The 18,354-nt window shown below is 43.0% G+C and overlaps 2 protein-coding genes across 8 annotated transcripts; both read right to left on the bottom strand.

Moving 5' to 3' along the window:
* Window positions 1-604: 604 nt before the first annotated feature.
* On the bottom strand, window positions 605-10,647 carry LOC115154737 (chordin-like protein 2). 3 transcript variants are annotated; one of them, XM_029701266.1, is made up of 11 exons: window positions 9,281-10,646; window positions 8,699-8,811; window positions 8,342-8,435; window positions 8,105-8,250; window positions 7,755-7,848; window positions 7,586-7,647; window positions 7,106-7,274; window positions 3,096-3,284; window positions 2,815-3,003; window positions 2,440-2,532; window positions 605-2,104 (listed from the first exon to the last, which is right to left on the bottom strand). In XM_029701266.1, exons 1-11 carry the CDS (start codon window positions 9,354-9,356, stop codon window positions 1,980-1,982), a joined length of 1,350 nt encoding a protein of 449 aa, XP_029557126.1. In that variant the 5' UTR covers window positions 9,357-10,646; the 3' UTR covers window positions 605-1,979. The 3 variants fall into 3 exon arrangements, with proteins under 3 accessions (XP_029557126.1, XP_029557127.1, XP_029557125.1); XM_029701267.1 differs by having other exon boundaries at window positions 8,699-8,802; XM_029701265.1 differs by having other exon boundaries at window positions 8,699-10,647.
* A 565-nt stretch (window positions 10,648-11,212) lies between these two features.
* LOC115154744 (sperm-associated antigen 7 homolog) lies at window positions 11,213-18,303 on the bottom strand. Of its 5 annotated transcripts, XM_029701283.1 has the most exons (6): window positions 18,177-18,303; window positions 17,491-17,558; window positions 17,210-17,298; window positions 17,041-17,070; window positions 13,006-13,091; window positions 11,213-11,428 (listed from the first exon to the last, which is right to left on the bottom strand). In XM_029701283.1, exons 1-6 carry the CDS (start codon window positions 18,259-18,261, stop codon window positions 11,232-11,234), a joined length of 555 nt encoding a protein of 184 aa, XP_029557143.1. In that variant the 5' UTR covers window positions 18,262-18,303; the 3' UTR covers window positions 11,213-11,231. The 5 variants fall into 5 exon arrangements, 4 of the variants coding, with proteins under 4 accessions (XP_029557143.1, XP_029557146.1, XP_029557144.1 ...); XR_003867937.1 differs by lacking the exon at window positions 11,213-11,428 and having other exon boundaries at window positions 13,021-13,091; window positions 17,041-17,127; XM_029701286.1 differs by lacking the exons at window positions 13,006-13,091; window positions 17,041-17,070 and having other exon boundaries at window positions 11,346-11,428.
* Between the last annotated feature and the right edge of the window lie 51 nt (window positions 18,304-18,354).

Below are 18,354 nucleotides of genomic sequence, written 5' to 3'. Positions count from 1 at the left end.
AGGGTTTATAATGGAGAAGCCGAAAGGGACACATCTACCTTCTTCATTGAGGAGGACCACCTTGAACCTCTCCAAAAAAGATATTGCCAGGAACTGTCAAGTCCAACAGCCAGCAGAAATAAATCACAGCTTCATTGTGAAACTATTAAGGTCTACAACTGAGGGTCTTCTGTTTCAAAATATTTTGTCAGGCCTTTAGTGAGAGATGTGCAGCACTGTCTGGCGCAATGTGTGAGGCCAACACAATGAGTCATTGTGGCTGTGACGGGAGAGAGTGGACTGTTGAAATTCACAGAGGAGAGATATTAGTCACAAGTCGGTGCACTGCTCCCATATCGACAGGACTCTGTGTACGGCTAGTCTACTGCAACGAATATGGCACAGGGACAATGGGGCTTCTTTTTTTTTTTTACACCTGTTGACCTAAACAAGCCTGTTGACAAGCTGTTCACAGGGCAACTCAACTCAAAGGCAAACCTGGACTTCAGATGATGTGATCATAAGCCAGCTATCTCAATGTGTGTAGAACAGTAATGACATACTTTCTCAGTAACTTGTCATAATAGTTATTTGATGTGGTAGAAAAAACACCAATAATATCCTCCATTTTTAAAGACCAAGGGTTTATTTTTCTTGGTTTTGGTAGATTATACATCCTGCAAATAATCAAATTATGTCTAACTATTTGACAATCCTGTTACAGTTGTGCTCTACACCTCTTTTTCAAAAGACTGGGGCCTTCATCAATATTATTCTTATTTTTCAATATTATTCCTCCCGGAGACAATCTCTTCTTCTTCAGTTCTCTTTATTGGAAAATGTTGGTGTCCTTCCAACTCCTGACCTACATTTATATCAAATCAAATGAACAGAGCTCTATTGTTGTTCTCATCCCCGTTAGGCCACTATAACCCTTGAGAAAACAAAGTATAACACCGGAGCGCAAATCCAAATTACAGGCACAATTTATAAAGCACAAATCCTCCTGGTCGACTGTGTTCACTGGAGGATAGTCCAAGGAAAAACAACAGCCTGTCTTGTGCTGGAATTCTTGCCTCAGGTAGAGCTCAACAATATCATAACGTTTAGCCTCGTCATTACGTGCAAGAATGCCTTGCGACTGTGCAAAAGGGAAAGACGTACATCAAGTACTGAAATCGCACAGAATCATATGGAAAATTTGCATGTAGAAAGCTGATCTAGCATAATGACAAATATCAGAGAACATAATGGAAAGTGGTTTCACCAAACCAATGTAACCACTCTCATGAGAGAATACATAAACACTTTTTCAGGGCAATACCAATGCATAGATAACAGACCCACATTTCCGGCAGAAATCACTAGTGTATAGCCCAATGGGCTAAAGCCTTGGCGTCTCAGGCAAGGACCTTCCAGTACACACTCAAATGTATACATAATGTACAAACAAAACATATCAAACAAACCCATGTTATACGCTCTGCCAAAATTACATATGTTAACATATTTGTATTTACAATAAATATGTTGATTAATATTTCTTGGTACATTCTGAAAAGGCATATAGTTTCAAACAGCAGTATTTAGCAGAACAGTAAAGTGATTGTAAAAATAGTCTACTCTATAAAAACATGCTATGGCCAGTTGGCTGTATTTTTCTATTATATACATATACACCTGTATTTTTAGATAATACCAGATTTACTGTATTCCAGCATGCCATAAAACAAAAATGAGATAACTGCAATGAATTGAAAGAATTTTCTCCCCAATTTTTATGTCTTCTACTATCAAAATGCTACCAACAATGTTGTCGTACTGAGAATATGGGACATCACATTGTTATGAGTTATGTTGACATTTAAAAAGAAACAAAAGCTTGTTATTCTCTAACCAATAAACAATGCTCTGATTCATGTTTAATGAAATAGATCTGAATGCTGTGCATTTTCCACTGATGTCCTCTGTAGTAAATATGTAAGTCAGAGAATGAAAGTTTAAGATGAGCACAGCTGGTCTGGGTACAAGAACTTCACCACCTCCCTGATCCCATCCTCACAGGTCCTGGGATTGGGAATTTTCTTCTGATTTTCTTCTTCCTCCTTGAATCTTTTCCAAGTCTCTGTGTAAAAAGAACAAAGACATGTTGCTATCCAACAGCAGACAAAAAGCATACAAACCCATAACAACTTTTCCCCCCCAGCAGGAAACAAGAAGGTCACTGACAAAGAAAAACAGTAAAAAAAAATGTTTTATCTGTTGAAATGAAATTCAATTTCCTTTGGTCTACAATATGTCTAGTCTATGACCTTATGTCTAGAAATGGTTTGAGCTGTATTGCCTAACTATTCACATTGGCAAGGAAAAGCTCTACTTAAAAGAAACTAAAGGATTACAAGATTTATAACTAGAGGACTATTCTACTTTTAATTACCGGAAAACATAGGATAAACTCACCTTCATCTAATGTTGCCAGTAAGGTGTAGTTATCTGGATTATCTAGAAGATCTTTCTTCAGAACTTCCCCAGTTTCCATTAATTGCAAAACTCCTGGGAAAAGTGAAAATACAAAATGGGTGATATTCCAAATAATAAGGTAATCCACAGCTGTAACTTTGTTATTAACACTGCCATGCAAGTGCCCTCTATACTCCCCCCTCATAGTTACCTCCTACTGTCTTCCATACTTTACTTCCCCCTCATAGTTACCTCCTACTGTCTTCCATACTTTACTTCCCCCTCATAGTTACCTCCTACTGTCTTCCATACTTTACTTCCCCCTCATAGTTACCTCCTACTGTCTTCCATACTTTACTTCCCCCTCATAGTTACCTCCTACTGTCTTCCATACTTGCACTTCAACTTCAGCAGTCCCTTGTCTTTCAATAGCAATTATCCTAACTGTGTCCTCGGTCTGAACCTTTGACGATGGCTTAACTTTGTACACCGAGAGGTTGTTATTGTCATGTCCAAGATTCATGTTCATGTAACAGTCGGTCCTGTTGCTCTCATCTTTAAGTTCTGGTGGCAAGAAACAGAGAGATGACTTGTTTTGTCAAAACCTATGGTTAAAATAATTGTTCAGACTTGCATTGTGAATGACGCTGAACTACCTGGACAAATCTTGCAGCACTTCCCCTCGGTTTTCATGGGATGTTGGCATGGATACTGGCTGGGACATGTGAGGCGTTTGCAGTCCTGTATGCCATCCTTACAGGTACACAGGATGCACTCCAGGATCTTCCCCAGGACAGGGTGCCACACGTCACCGTGAGAGTAGGTGTTGCTGCTGTATTGACATGCTGAGAGAAAAAGAAAAACATATATTCTTGTATTAAATATTATCACAATCACAAAGCTGTAAGGGTTATATCGTATACACTAGTTGCTGAATTGTTCACTTAGAAAATCAGAGCTTTTGCACTATAAAAAGGCCACAGATGAGCTCTCCTGTTTTGGAGGAAGATGGAAGTCAATGGTGAAGCAAGAGCTAGAGGTGAAGGAGTGAGAGGAAGAGGAGGACGAGGAAGGACAGTTGTCTCAGATGAGATCAGGGCCACATTGGTTGACCATGTGCTCAACCACGGAATGAGTATGAGGGAGGCTGGGCAGAGAGTTCAGCCCAACCTGAGCTGCTACACGGTTGCATCTATCATCCGTACATTCAGAAATGACGACCGGTAAGTTACCTACCATCTACACTCACTATGCTCTTTATGTAGGTATACTGTAGTGTACTGCAGTCCGACGAATCACTAGGCCTGTGTTACTCAGTGATTGTTGGCCAATGTTACAGTAATGTAATTTCATATGGAAAGAAAATATTATTTTAGCTTACTGTAACCAATCATATCATATTTGTGGATCTTCTGCAGAACTGAGAGACGGCCAGGCCATGGTGGAAGACACCGTTCACACCAGAACAGGAGACCGCTATTGTGAACACGGTGGTGGCAAACAATACCATTAGACTATGAGAACTCCAGAACCGCATAATTGCAGACAACACAATATACAATAACATTCGCCAGGTGGGCTTGTCAACATTGGGCCGTGTATTACAGCGCAACCGAATCCGGATGAAACAGGTCTACAGGGTGCAATTTGAGCGAAACTCAGAGGGTTAAAGAACAGCGCTATTAATATGTGCTAGAAAGTACTACTGTGAATTTACTATCATATCAGCACTGTATAGACACATTACAGTACGGTAATCCAGTGTATTGTGCCTCACCATATTGACTGGTCTAGGTCTACGTCACATATTGTCTTGGAGCTGGATGCCGCTGCAATTCAGCACATTTATATTTACATTGACAAGGCTGGCTTCAACCTAGTCAAAAGAAGGGGACGGAACATTATTGGCCACCGTGCCATTGTGAATGTCCCTGAACAGCGTGGAGGGAATATCACCATGTGCGCGCAGCTGTTAGCCAGCAAGGCGTCCTCCATCACCATGCCAACCTTGGTCCCTACGACACCGCCCTTCTCATCACATTCCTGGACACACTACATAGCATCCTCATTCCAGCCGAGCAGAGGCCAGGCCATGGTGGAAGACGGCCAGTCCAGGTATGTTGTCTCTTGGGACAACGGGAGTTTCCACCGGGCTGCTCTGGTCCGCAACTGGTTCATCGACCACCCACAATTTGTTCTATACCTCCCACCATATTCCCCATTCCTAAACCCAATTGAAGAGGTCTTTTGGCGATGGAAGGTGTATGACCGCCATCCCCTTGCACGCATGCCTCTTCTCCAGGCAATGGATGATGCATGTGGTGAAGTTGATGTGGGGGCTTTTGGCGGCTGGATCCGTCACTCCAGAAGATTCTTTCCCTGCTGTTTAGCCAGAGAGAACATGGCTTGTGATGTACAGTCATGGCCAAAAGTTTTGAGAACGACACAAATATTAATTTCCAAAGTTTGCTGCTTCAGTGTCTTTAGATATTATCAGATGTTACTATGGAATACTGAAGTATAATTCCAAGCATTTCATAAGTGTCAAAGGCTTTTATTGACAATTACATGAAGTTGATGCAAAGACTCAATATTTGCAGTGTTGACCCTTCTTTTTCAAGACCTCTGCAATCCGCCCTGGCATGCTGTCAATTAACTTCTGGGCCACATCCTGACTGATGGCAGCCCATTCTTGCATAATCAATGCTTGGAGTTTGTCAGAATTTGTGGGTTTTTGTTTGTCCACCCACCTCTTGAGGATTGACCACAAGTTCTCAATGGGATTAAGGTCTGGGGAGTTTCCTGGCCATGGACCCAAAATATCGATGTTTTGTTCCCCAAGCCACTTAGTTATCACTTTTGCCTTATGGCAAGGTGTTCCATCATGCTGGAAAAGGCATTGTTCGTCACCAAACTGTTCCTGGATGGTTGGGAGAAGTTGCTCTCAGAGGATGTGTTGGTTGGTACCATTCTTTATTCATGGCTGTGTTCTTAGGCAAGAAGCAACCCCACACATGAATGGTCTCAGGATGCTTTACTGTTGGCATGACACAGGACTGATGGTAGCGCTCACCTTGTCTTCTCTGGACAAGCTTTTTTCCAAATGCCCCAAGCAATCGGAAAGGGGATTCATCAGAGAAAATGACTTTACCCCAGTCCACAGCAGTCCAATCCCTGTACCTTTTGCAGAATATCAGTCTGTCCCTGATGTTTTTCCTGGAGAGAAGTGGCTTCTTTGCTGCCCTTCTTGACACCAGGCCATCCTCCAAAAGTCTTCGCCTCACTGTGCGTGCAGATGCACTCACACCTGCCTGCTGCCATTCCTGAGCAAGCTCTGTACTGGTGGTGCCCCGATCCCGCAGCTGAATCAACTTTAGGAGACGATCCTGGCGCTTGCTGGACTTTCTTGGGTGCCCTGAAGCCTTCTTCACAACAATTGAACCGCTCTCCTTGAAGTTCTTGGTGATCCGATAAATGGTTGATTTAGGTGCAATCTTACTGGCAGCAATATCCTTGCCTGTGAAGCCCTTTTTGTGCAAAGCAATGATGACGGCATGTGTTTCCTTGCAGGTAACCATGGTTGACAGAGGAAGAACAATGATTCCAAGCACCACCCTCCTTTTGAAGCTTCCAGTCTGTTATTCGAACTCATCAGCATGACAGAGTAATCTCCAGCCTTGTCCTCGTCAACACTCACACCTGTGTTAACGAGAGAGTCACTGACATGATGTCAGCTGGTCCTTTTGTGGCAGGGCTGAAATGCAGTGTAAATGTCTTTTTGGGATTCAGTTCATTTGCATGGCAAAGAAGGACTTTGCAATTAATTGCAGTTCATCTGATCACTCTTCATAACATTCTGGAGTATATGCATATTGCCATCATGCAAACTGAGGCAGCAGACTTTGTGAATATTAATATTTGTGTCATTCTCAAAACTTTTGGCCACGACCGTAGATGAGGTGCTGTGGCCAGACCCAAATAGGAGGCAGGATGCAGCCTAATGTCTTTTTTCTTACATTTTGAATGTGTTTTTGTCTTTTTGTGTTTAGAGTTTTGAAAGAATGAGCCACTTTCATTTTTTATTTTTGTACAGAAAACCCTTTATCTTACTGAATGTTTTTCCTGGTTTTCTCCTGTTGGGTATGGAAAGTGTTACATACAAAACACAAGTGTTGGAAATAAATGACAATGTTTTTGTTACGTATTGCATTTGTGTGTGTATATTTGAGTAGGTATACATTACTGTAACAATCTTTTACAACCGGCTACAGTGTAACACTGAAAATACAAAAGGCATAAATCTACTGATGGGATATTAATAGTAGTGTTTTGGTTGGTAGACAGATCTATTCATATGACGCGTGTGTGTATGATTTTGATGCAAAAAAAAACTATTTTGGAAAGAGAGAAAACAGTTCTGAATGCAGTGTTTGCTTTCGCTAGAGATTTGTAGAGTTTAGCATTTTGTGTTTGTGGTTTTGTGTTTTGTGTTGAGAGTTTTGGGAAAACGGCCCAAAGATTCAGCAAACGTGTGGAAACAATTGTAGAAAACTGTAATACATGGACTGCTCAATGACCAGAGAACCGGTCTCCTACTGTAGGCCATGAAAATAGGAGAATTATCAATAAGTCTATTATCAATGTAGGGCTGTCATTAAATTCTCACCCTTCTGGTGGTTTTTCTGCAGCAGGAAATTCACGGTGGTCTCTGCAGCACCTTTGAAGTGGAGTTTGGGCAGGCTCAGGCCTCTGGGAGTACCCCTGACTGTAGATGGAGTAGAACGGACAGAGCGCCCTTGGAGCTGCTCTCCAGCACACTGGTCCAATGAATGCCTCTTGTATATTCACGGACACAAATAGACACAGTTACTACGGGATTATTTTAGGATTCCCGTGCAGTTCCAACACCAATGAGTTAACCCCCCCCCCTTTTAAAATACAGTAACACAGGTAGATATGAACATGGACACATGGACAGTACAGATATTTCCCCTCAAATCAAAATCCCCTACACACACGTTTTCATCAAAGTTGATTTGCGTGTCTCACAAATGAAGATGAAACATGAGTTTTTTTGGTGTGGATATGATGGTTTTACAAATCTAGAAGACTAGAGTCATTAATGAATGAACAGAGAAATACATACAACACCTCGGTTCAGCTGGTGGCCTCTATGCTCCACCGATGAGAACCCATTAACGCCGCCATCTGATCACAGAGAAATTAACAGGAGACATACTTGTTTACTTTGATATTTACTTTAATAACAGAAAGTATGATGCAAATCTGATGTGGCAAGAAAGACACGTTAGCACCTTTGCACACTAGACAGCAGGTATCTGGGACTGAGAATGGCGAGGAGCAGGTCAGTGGCTGGCAAGTTTTCAGAGCACAGAAGATATTTCCATTCTAAAAACAAGAGCGGGCGAAAAGGTGAAGGAGAGACAGAAGGGAGTTCAGACGTTGCAGAATAGGGTGGCATTGGTTACCACAGGGCATTGTAGCTACAGTATGGCTCCAGTATGGCTAGGTCGCATCTAAGTCGTCAGATATGACACGCGAGGAAAAACTCCCAGTTACATTCTCAGAATAATGAGCTGTACCTCAAAGCCGGCGTTGTAAAAGAACAACACCGTAATCTACAGGAAGAGAGAGTGTGACTTACAGAACACGTACACATGACACACTGGTTGGTTTGTCGAGATGGGAAGAGGTCGTGGTTGGTAAAGGCCTCCCCTGGTTGGTAGATAGTTCCATTATACCTGCAGGACTTCACCGGGGCTCTCAGGCCGGCTGGAATCCTAGGCTCATCTGAGGAGATAATGTCAAGCACAAGAAATGTCGGTGAGTGCCAAAGCAGGATGTTGTTCTTGCTGTATTGTATGGCAATGTCTGATCCTACCTGTACAGCGAGGGCAGCACTGCTCAGAGTCAGTCACTGGGTTCTCACAGCGCAGAGTAGGACACTTAATTGTGTTACATTTCACATGGCCTGTCTAAGAGAGGGAAACGGTACATGTTTTACAGGCATACCTTGAAATCCCACCCAGCAAAATCCTTTCAAGCAACAGCCAATATTATAGATAGCGTGTAGCCTAAATCCTCTGCGTGCTGTAACCTACGATCCAATATCACTCAGATTCAGACAGTTTGATACTGTAGTCTATATGACAGTGTTGTGGTTTCATACTGTATTAAGCTAACCTACAGATGAGACTAAACGGACAAATGGCGTATTCTAATTCTGTGGGTACAGTACCTTAGTGCAGGAACAGCGCATACAAAACATGAATCCAAATGGTTCCAGATAAGGATGCCAGCTGTCTCCTGGACTGTACGTTTTCTCTTTGAAAGTACAGAAAACTGAAGACACTGGGTGCAAAAAAAAGGGGAAAGATGGAAGGCAAGAAGTTATTTGAGCGGCTGAAGCGTTTACCATATGAAGCAAAGCAGGAGTTTTCATAAACATAACATGAAAGAGACTGATCTCAGTAAAAAAAAAAAGTCATCCATGGCTGACAAACCTGTCAGAATAACTGTCTACTGGCAAAACACACGTGAATTAAATCACTATGCGCAGTCAGAAATTATGTTACGTGGTTATATCATTCAAAATATAACGCTACCGGAATATAGTTAAACAAAGTTCGGAAACAAGGTACTGGAGGAATACTACACTAACCTTATAGATAGGACAGAAATACACGCACTGTATACACTTGCCAAATATAGAAAAAAGTTGGTTGCAATGATGAAAGTCAGTTTTTAACTACATCATAGACGCATTTCCATCAGTTGCAGGTAACGATTTAACTTTAGATTTGCAGACCGTCTGTCCTACCTTTCCTTGTTCTTATAACATCACCACCACAACCAACGAACAAACGGATGCAAATTAATAAGAACATATGCTTCATGTTGAGGGATAACTCCTTGTCAATATGAAATGAAATTGCAGCAACTGCGACAGCAAACCCCAGGACAGTGTGAAACTCCCCATAAAATCACAAATTTATTATTGGTTTTCACGAAGGCGCCTCCTACAGGAAGAATACGCCAATTTATAAACTGGGGTGAAATGAATGACGTGACGCTGTCAAAGTTCAGGTCGTCAGGAGGTTGAAATCATATGCTTTGTCTGTAAAATGCACAGTAGCCCTAAAATAAACATGTTCAACAACATCCAACTAGACATTTCGATGACATCCTAATGAAAACGTGATGTCATAATAAAAATGGGATGGGAGCCTATGATGTCATAATAGAAATGACATGATTTTGAGGTCAAAAGCCTGCTGCTCATTTGTTAAAGATTCAAAGGCAGATAAGAACTTTCGATAGGGAGAACGAAGCTCCTACTAGTGGCGCTGTTTGCTCAACGGAACGACCAGCGTTCGGGCGGCGGTGGAGCGACACAAAGTCTGAGGCTCCGTCATGACAGACGTCAGCGAGAGAGGCCACGGAAACTATCAATTGGGTCCAATGGTTGAGAAATTGAAATGGCAGTGAAAAAGATTAAGTTTACTTCCACTGTCAAGATAATTTGCACATGTGAGATGAAGACTGAAGGGCCGACGCACAGTAATTCGTGTTGGAGAATTGCCAAATTAGATATGACAGTGTGTATTTTTATAGGTCTCAAAGCAGTAAAACATATTTAAAGATACTTTTAGGCCTAATGTATTTTTGTCTCAAGACATCTACCCTCCTAAAAGGCAAACGCGCCTAGTAGGGCTACCAACACACTGCAATGTTATGGGACACGAGAGGAAAGCCTATTATTTAACATTACTCCAGCATTTATTGAGACACAGGAAACACACAGGGATTAAAACGATTACTTTCAAACTGCTAGATGCCACCATGCTGAAATCGTTACAGACAGGGCATGGGGAAAAACAGAGAATAAAACAACGATAGCACAGCAATGTCCACATAGCATAGACAACTCATTCCTATCCTCATTTAAGTGTGACTCACTGATTCAGTTTGACCAGACTAGATTACACAACTGTGATTTATAGACAGTGAGATGCCAAACAGTGTTTTGCGTCTTTAAATGAGACACTTCGGCATGAATATGACACCAACAATGAAATTATAACAAAGACATGATGTAGCTGGGTTGAATCCCCGAGCTGACAAGGTAACAAATCTGTCGTTGTGCCCCTGAACAAGGCAGTTAACCCCCTGTTCCCCGGTAGGCCATCATTGTAAATAAGAATTTGTTCTTAACTGACTTGCCTAGTTAAAAAAAGGTTACATAAAAAACAACACAAGAAAACAACACAAAAACGTTCCAATAACAAAATATGCAGTAATTCCTTACTGCCACTAGATGTCGCAAAACTAATTATTTTCCTTGTAAAGAGCAAAAACAGACAAAGGCTACACTTTCAGCAACCAACTGTTGGCCCTCATGGCTGTGCTCCGATCCTCTATAATTTCACTGGGAAAGGGACTCATTTGCGTGGGAGAAATGACAGGACACTGGTGTAGACAGAAAACATGGCAATAGAGAAAATGCTCTTATCAGACTTTCAAGTTACCAATTTGGTTGGAACATGGAATATAAAAATGTCAACCAGTCTAGGACAGAGGACATACATAATTCAAGAACCTTCCATCCATACCCACGAGTTTCACCTATTGTATATGTCCTGGAAAGCACGTAGGGTCTTCCAATATACAGCACTAGGCCAACTGTAGGTTAATACTGTACAAGAACAGATTTGAGGTACTCCCTCTGTGCTCCTCACACATTTTCTCCTAATTCTCTTTTTCACTCAGAACTACCACTTACTCACGCACACACCCGCACACGCACGCACGCACACACCCGCACACGCACACACACACACAAACCCTCTCAGGTGGTACTGCTGCCTTGTCCCTGTGTCTTCCGCTCCTGTCTTCTGATGTTTCTTGGCCCGGATCTCATTCATGGCCTGCTCTATGGAGCGGGTGTCCCTTTTGTTGGCCACAGGTACTGAGAGGAGAGAGACAAATACATTTTGTTATGCGAAGAACAGAGCACAGATCATGAGGAGATGTGATGCACTTAGGAATACAAATCAATACTGAGTCTCTTCACACTCACCCATGCCTGGTCGGCCTCTAGCGTATGTTTATCTATTTTTTTAATTTAACCTTTATTTAACTAGGCCAGTCAGTTAAGAACAAATTCTTATTTACAATGACGTCCTACTAAAAGGCAAAAGGCCTCCTGCGGGGACGGGGACTGGGATTAAAAATAAATAAAAAAATAATGAATATAGAACAAAACACACATCACGACAAGAGAGACAACACAACACTACATAAAGAGAGACCTAAGACAACAACATAACAAGGCAGCAACACATGACAACACAGCATGGTAGCAACACAACATGACAACAACATGGTAGCAACCCAACATGGTAGCAGCACAAAACATGGTACAAACATATATTGGGCACAGACAACAGCACAAAAGGCAACAAAGCAGCCACAACTGTCAGTAAGAGTGTCCATGATTGAGTCTTTGAATGAAGAGATTGAGTTAAAACGGTCCAGTTTGAGTGTTTGTTGCAGCTCGTTCCAGTCGCTAGCTGCAGCGAACTGAAAAGAGGAGCGACCCAGGGATGTGTGTGCTTTCGGGACCTTTAACAGAATGTGACTGGTTGAACGGGTGTTGTATGTGGAGGATGAGGGCTGCAGTAGATATCTCAGATAGGGGTAGTGAGACCTAAGAGGGTTTACAGAGATGACCAGTTTACAGATGAGTGTAGTGTGCATTGATGTGTACTATAAGGAGCATTGGTGGCAAATCTGATGGCCGAATGGTAAAGATCACCTATCCATTCGAGAGAACCCTTACCTGCCGATCTATAAATGATGTCTCCGTATTCTAGCATAGGTGGGATGGTCATCTGAATCAGTGTTAGTTTGGCAGCTGGGGTGAAAGAGGAGTGATTACGATAGAGGAAACCAAGTCTAGATTTAACTTTAGCCTGCAGCTTTTATATGTGCTGAGAGAAGGACAGTGTACTGTCTAGCCATACTCCCAAGTACTTGTATGAGGTGACTACCTCAAGCTCTAAACCCTCAGAGGTAGTAATCACACCAGTAGGGAGAGGAGCATTCTACCAAACCACATGACCTTTGTTTTGGAGGTGTTCAGAACAAGGTTAAGGGTAGAGAAAGCTTGTTGGACACTAAGAAAGCTTTATCATAGAGCTTTTAACACAAAATCCGGGGAGGGTCCAGCTGAGTATAAGACTATGTGCTGCATCCTTAGCAGCAGAGGTGCCGATCAGATGGCTGTATTTGTCACGGTAATTGGAGCTGGGAGAAACTGCCCTCTTCTGTGTCTTTTTGGCCGTCTCCTCTTCCAACGCAGCTTGTTCCTGAAGAGCAGTGGACATGTTCCATAATCAAAAACTTTCTTCAAGCAACAGCTCTGAACCCAACCTCAAATGAGTACTGTTAGAGTGAGTATATCTAAGGTGGAGCAAGACTCAATTGTGGGAAGCATAGTGGCCTGTGCTGCTCTTCAGTTTAGTTCCTCAGTGAATGTCTTACAGTCTGCGCCTGTAATCAGCTTTCTGGGGGTCCCACTCCATTCCTTTCTGGTAAGCCTCCAGCTCATCGTCTGATGGAGCAAACTCCTGCCAGATACATAGGATAAATTCTGTTTATTTTCATTTTGAATACATCTACTCAGTTATGCTTCTGGGAGAACGATAAAATGCATAGCACAACTGAAGGGAAGGGCATGTACGGGGCATGCGGAAATGATTTAGACCCCTTGACTTTTTCCACATTTTTGTTAAGTTACAGCCTTATTCGTCATACATCTACACACAATACTCCATAATGATGAAGTGTAAACAGGTTTTTAGAAATTTTGCAAATGTATTAAACGTAAAAAACAGAAATATGTTATTTACATAAGTATTCAGACCCTCTGCTATGAGACTCTAAAGAGAGCTCAGGTGCATCCTGTTTCCATCGATCATTCTTGAGATTTTTCTACAACTTGATTGGAGTTCAGCTGTGGTAAATTCAATTGATTGGACATGATTTGGAAAGACACATAAATCAAATCAAATCAAATGTTATTTGTCACATACACATGGTTAGCAGATGTTAATGCGAGTGTAGCGAAATGCTTGTGCTTCTAGTTCCGACCATACAGTAATATCTAACAAGTAATATAACCTAACAATTTCACAACAACTACCTTATACACACAAGTGTAAAGGAATGAATAAGAATATGTACATAAAAATATATGAATGAGCGATGGCCGAACGGCATAGGCAAGATGCAGTAGATGGTATAGAGTACAGTATATACATATGAGATAAGTAATGTTGGGTATGTAAACATTATATAAAGTGGCATTGTTTAAAGTGGCTAGCGATACATTTATTATATCAATTTTTCATTGTTAAAGTGGCTAGAGATGAGTCAGTATGTTGGCAGCAGCCACTCAATGTGGCTGTTTAACAGTCTGATGGCCTTGAGATAGAAGCTGTTTTTCAGTCTCTCGGTCCCCGCTTTGATGCACCTGTATTGACCTCGCCTTCTGGATGATAGCAGGGTGAACAGGCAGTGGCTCGGGTGGTTGTTGTCCTTGATGATCTTTTTGGCCTTCCTGTGACATCGGGTGGTGTAGGTGTCCTGGAGGGCAGGTAGTTTGCCCCCGGTGATGCGTTGTGCAGACCTCACTACCCTCTGGAGAGCCTTACGGTTGTGGGCGGAGCAGTTGCCGTACCAGGCAGTGATACAGCCCGACAGGATGCTCTCGATTGTGCATCTATAAAGGTTTATGAGTGTTTTTGGTGACAAGCCGAATTTCTTCAGCCTCCTGAGATCGAAGAGGCGCTGCTGCGCCTTCTTCACCACGCTGTCTGTGTGGGTGGACCATTTCAGTTTATCCGTGATGTGTACGCCGAGGAACTTAAAACTTTCCACCTTCTCCCCTACTGTCCCGTCGATGTGGATAGGGGGCTGCTCCCTCTGCTGTTTCCTGAAGTCCACGATCATCTCCTTTGTTTTGTGGAAATTGAGTGTGAAGTTATTTTCCTGACACCACACTCCGAGGGCCCTCACCTCCTCCCTGTAGGCCGTCTCGTCGTTGTTGGTAATCAAGCCTACCACTGTAGTGTCGTCTGCAAACTTGATGATTGAGTTGGAGGCGTGCATGGCCACGCAGTCATGGGTGAACAGGGAGTACAGGAGAGGGCTGAGAACGCATCTTGTGGGGCCCCAGTGTTGAGGATCAGCGGGGTGGAGATGTTGTTACCTATCCTCAACACCTGGGGGCGGCCCGTCAGGAAGTCCAGGACCTAGTTGCACAGGCCGGGGTTGAGACCCAGGGTCTTGAGCTTAATGACAAGTTTGGAGGGTACTATGGTGTTAAATGCCGAGCTGTAGTCGATGAGCAGCATTCTTACATAGGTATTCCTCTTGTCCAGATGGGTTAGGGCAGTGTGCAGTGTGATTGTGATTGCGTCGTCTGTGGACCTATTGGGGCGGTAAGCAAATTGGAGTGGGTCTAGGGTGTCAAGTAGGGTGGAGGTGATATGGTCCTTGACTAGTCTCTCAAAGCACTTCATGATGACAGAAGTGAATGCTACGGGGCGATAGTCATTTAGCTCAGTTACCTTCGCTTTCTTGGGAACAGGAACAATGGTGGCCCTCTTGAAGCATGTGGGAACAGCAGACTGGGATAAGGATTGATTGAATATGTCCGTAAACACACCAGCAAGCTGGTCTGCGCATACTCTGAGGATGCGGCTGGGGATGCCGTCTGGGCCGGCAGCCTTGCGAGGGTTAACACGTTTAAATGTTTCACTTACATTGGCTGCAGTGAAGGAGAGCCCGCAGGTTTTGCTAGCGGGCAGTTTCAGTGGCACTGTGTTGTCCTCAAAGAGAGCAAAGAAGTTGTTTAGTTTGTCTGGGAGCAAGGCATCGTGGTCCGCGATGGGGCTGGTTTTCCTTTTGTAGTTCGTGATTGACTGTAGACCCTGCCACATATCTCTCGTACCTGAGCCGTTGAATTGCAACTCTACTTTGTCTCTATACTGATGCTTAGCTTGTTTGATTGCCTTGCGGAGGGAATAGCTACACTGTTTGTATTTGGTCATGTTTCCAGTCACCTTGCCCTGATTAAAAGCAGTGGTTCGCCCTTTCAGTTTTGTGCGAATGCTGCCATCAATCCACGGTTTCTGGTTGGGGAATGTTTTAATAGACGCTGTGGGTACAACATCACCGATGCACACCTATCTATATAAGGTCCCACAGTTGACAGTGCATGTCAGAGCAAAAACCAAGCCATGAGGTCGAAGGACTTTTCCGTAGAGCTCCGAAACAGGATTGTGTCGAGGCACAGATCAGGGGAAGGGTACCAAAACATTTCTGCAGCATTGAAGGTCCCCAAGAACAGTGTCCTCCATCATTCTTAAATGGAAGAAGTTTGGAACCACCAAGACTCTTCCTAGAACTGGCCGCCCAGCCAATCGGGGGAGAAGGGCCTTGGTTAGGGAGGTGACCAAGAACCTGATGGTCACTGTGACAGAGCTCCAGAGTTCCTCTGTGGAGAAGGGAGAACCTTCCAGAAAGACAACCATCTCTGCAGCACCCCACCAATCAGGCCTTTATGGTAGAGTGGCCAGACAGAAGCCACTCCTCAGTAAAAGGCACATGACAGCCGCTTGGAGTTTGCCAAAAGTCACCTAAAGGACTCTCAGACCATGAGAAACAAGATTCTCTGGTCTGATGAAACCAAGATAGAACTCTTTGGCCTGAATGCCAAGCGTCATGTCTGGAGGAAACCTGGCACCATCCCTACTGTGAAGCATGGTGGTGGCTGCATCATACTGTGGGGATGTTTTTCAGCGGCATGGACTGGGAGACTAGTCAGGATTGAGGGAAAGATGAACGGAGAAAAGTACAGAGAGATCCTGATGAAAACCTAATCCAGAACGCTCAGGACCTCAGACTGGGGCAAAGGTTCAACTTCTAACGAGACAACGATCCTAAGCACACAGCCAAGACAATGCAGGAGTGGCTTCGGGACAAGTCTCTGAATGTCCTTGAGTGGCGCAGCCAGAGCCCAGACTTGAACCCGATCAAACATCTCTGGAGAGACCTGAAAATAGCTGTGCAGCGACGCTCCCCATCCAACCTGACAAAGCTTGATAGGATCTGCAGAGGAATGGGAGAAACTCTCCAAATACGGGTGTGCCAAGCTTGTAGCATCATACCCAAGAAGACTCGAGGCTGTAATCGCTGCCAAAGGTTCTTCAACAAAGTACTGAGTAAAGGCTCTGAATACTTACTGTATGTAAATGTTATATTTCATTATTTATTTTCAGAGAAAAAAAAAATAGAAAACCCCGCTTTTGCTATGTCCTTTTGGGGTATTGTGTGTAGATTTATGAGAAAAAAAAACACAATGATTTCAATTTTAGAATAATGCTGTAACGTAACAAAACGTGGAAAATGTCAAGGGGTCTGAATACTTTCCGAATGCACTGTAAATCGAGTGACACTTGAAACTTGAACATTGGTGAATGCAGCCATAAAGAATACCCAAAGAGGACTGACGTTCTTAAAAATCCTGATGTATCTGCTCTCCTAATCCTCTCCGAAAGAAAACGATGTTAGACCAGCGACCTCTGCAACATCATGCCTCTAACAAGACAGGAAGTCAGAAAGATGTGCAACTGTTCCATATTATGTTTTATTGCATTGATCATGCTCTGTCGTCACTTACAATATGCTCCTTTCAATCTTTCCCGTGGAATTGTACTTCCTCTTCTGTTGTTTACTGTCTTGAATGAATTCGGACACCTCTTTCTCCATCTGAAAAAAAGAGATGGCGGTAAGCTAGGTTGATCTTTACCCACAAAAGACCACAACCATTGAAGAATTGGAAACAATGCAGGGGTTTTGGAGCTGGGTTGTCCAAGTTACTGACTGGACATTGATCTGGGTGAGCAGAAAATAACCCCACAGACAGAACATAATCCTCCGCCTGCAGGCAGAGCCTCTCACCCTTTTCCTGAACTCTGCTTTCTTTTTCTTCTCATCCTGCTGCATCTTCTTCCTTCTTGCTGCCTGTTCTGTTGAGGGATAGAAAACAAGGTTATATTATTCAATTGTTTTAATACTGAAAATATAGGCCTATTAATGTTCATATGAGTAGAATATATATGAATATATCTCCTATACCACTGACTTTTATTGACGAAAAATAACTTTCATTATGTTGATATGATATGGATTTGGATTTAGTACGGTTGAGTAAATATGAGGATCATATGCTATAGATGTTAAGGTGTAATTCACATATCATTTCCCGATTAGGGACTACTAGCATAGCCTGCATGTGATTTACATATGAACTGTACCATATAATATTCATTATTATCAACTAACGCATACTGTGAAAGAGGCGGAGATGCTTTGCATGAACAAACAGCTTCCCACGCAACACTTCAATTAAGGATAATTTTGGCCAATGAGTGGACTAAAATAACAGATTTTTTTTTTTTTACCAATCGGAGACATTTTATTGATTGAACAAGGATGCAATTCACCACAAGTGCAAATACTCGTATGTGACTGGATACTTTTCTGTACAGATGATAAGGAGGTTGGGAGTACCACGTAAGGGATCCTGTAACTTTTCGTTACAAACGAATTGAGGAAAAATGACTATAGATTGACATTGCTGATACCTCGGTCCCTTCGTCGGGTCTCTTTGTCGCCCACTGTTGGAGGTTTTTCCGCAGATTTTAAGATCGAGCCTAAGAGGTCCGCCATCTTGGACTGAATGATCACTACCAGAGGCACGTTGTTTAAAAACATTCGTGTGTGGGGGGGGGGGGGGGGGGGGGGGGTAATACGCATGCGCAT

The sequence above is a fragment of the Salmo trutta genome, chromosome 19 (genome assembly GCF_901001165.1).
Source record: "Salmo trutta chromosome 19, fSalTru1.1, whole genome shotgun sequence".
NCBI classification, from domain to species: domain Eukaryota; kingdom Metazoa; phylum Chordata; class Actinopteri; order Salmoniformes; family Salmonidae; genus Salmo; species Salmo trutta.
The sequence above is the reverse complement of the archived record's forward strand: the minus strand, read 5'-3'. Positions and strand labels throughout refer to the sequence as shown.

What these genes read in the sequence shown, in the direction of transcription:
- LOC115154737 (XM_029701265.1), bottom strand. Translation starts at nt 8,908, where the DNA reads ATGTTTATGAAAACTCCTGCTTTGCTTCATATGGTAAACGCTTCAGCC. An exon ending in ACCAGCTGAACCGAGGTGTT is followed by an intron (nt 7,275 to 7,585) that starts GTATGTATTTCT and finishes TGAATATACAAG; the next exon opens with AGGCATTCATTGGACCAGTG. An exon ending in AGTATGGAAGACAGTAGGAG is followed by an intron (nt 2,533 to 2,814) that starts GTAACTATGAGG and finishes CACTTTTCCCAG; the next exon opens with GAGTTTTGCAATTAATGGAA.
- LOC115154744 (XM_029701283.1), bottom strand. Translation starts at nt 18,261, where the DNA reads ATGGCGGACCTCTTAGGCTCGATCTTAAAATCTGCGGAAAAACCTCCA. An exon ending in GACCCGACGAAGGGACCGAG is followed by an intron (nt 17,559 to 18,176) that starts GTATCAGCAATG and finishes ATCCCTCAACAG; the next exon opens with AACAGGCAGCAAGAAGGAAG. An exon ending in AAGCAGAGTTCAGGAAAAGG is followed by an intron (nt 17,299 to 17,490) that starts GTGAGAGGCTCT and finishes TCTTTTTTTCAG; the next exon opens with ATGGAGAAAGAGGTGTCCGA.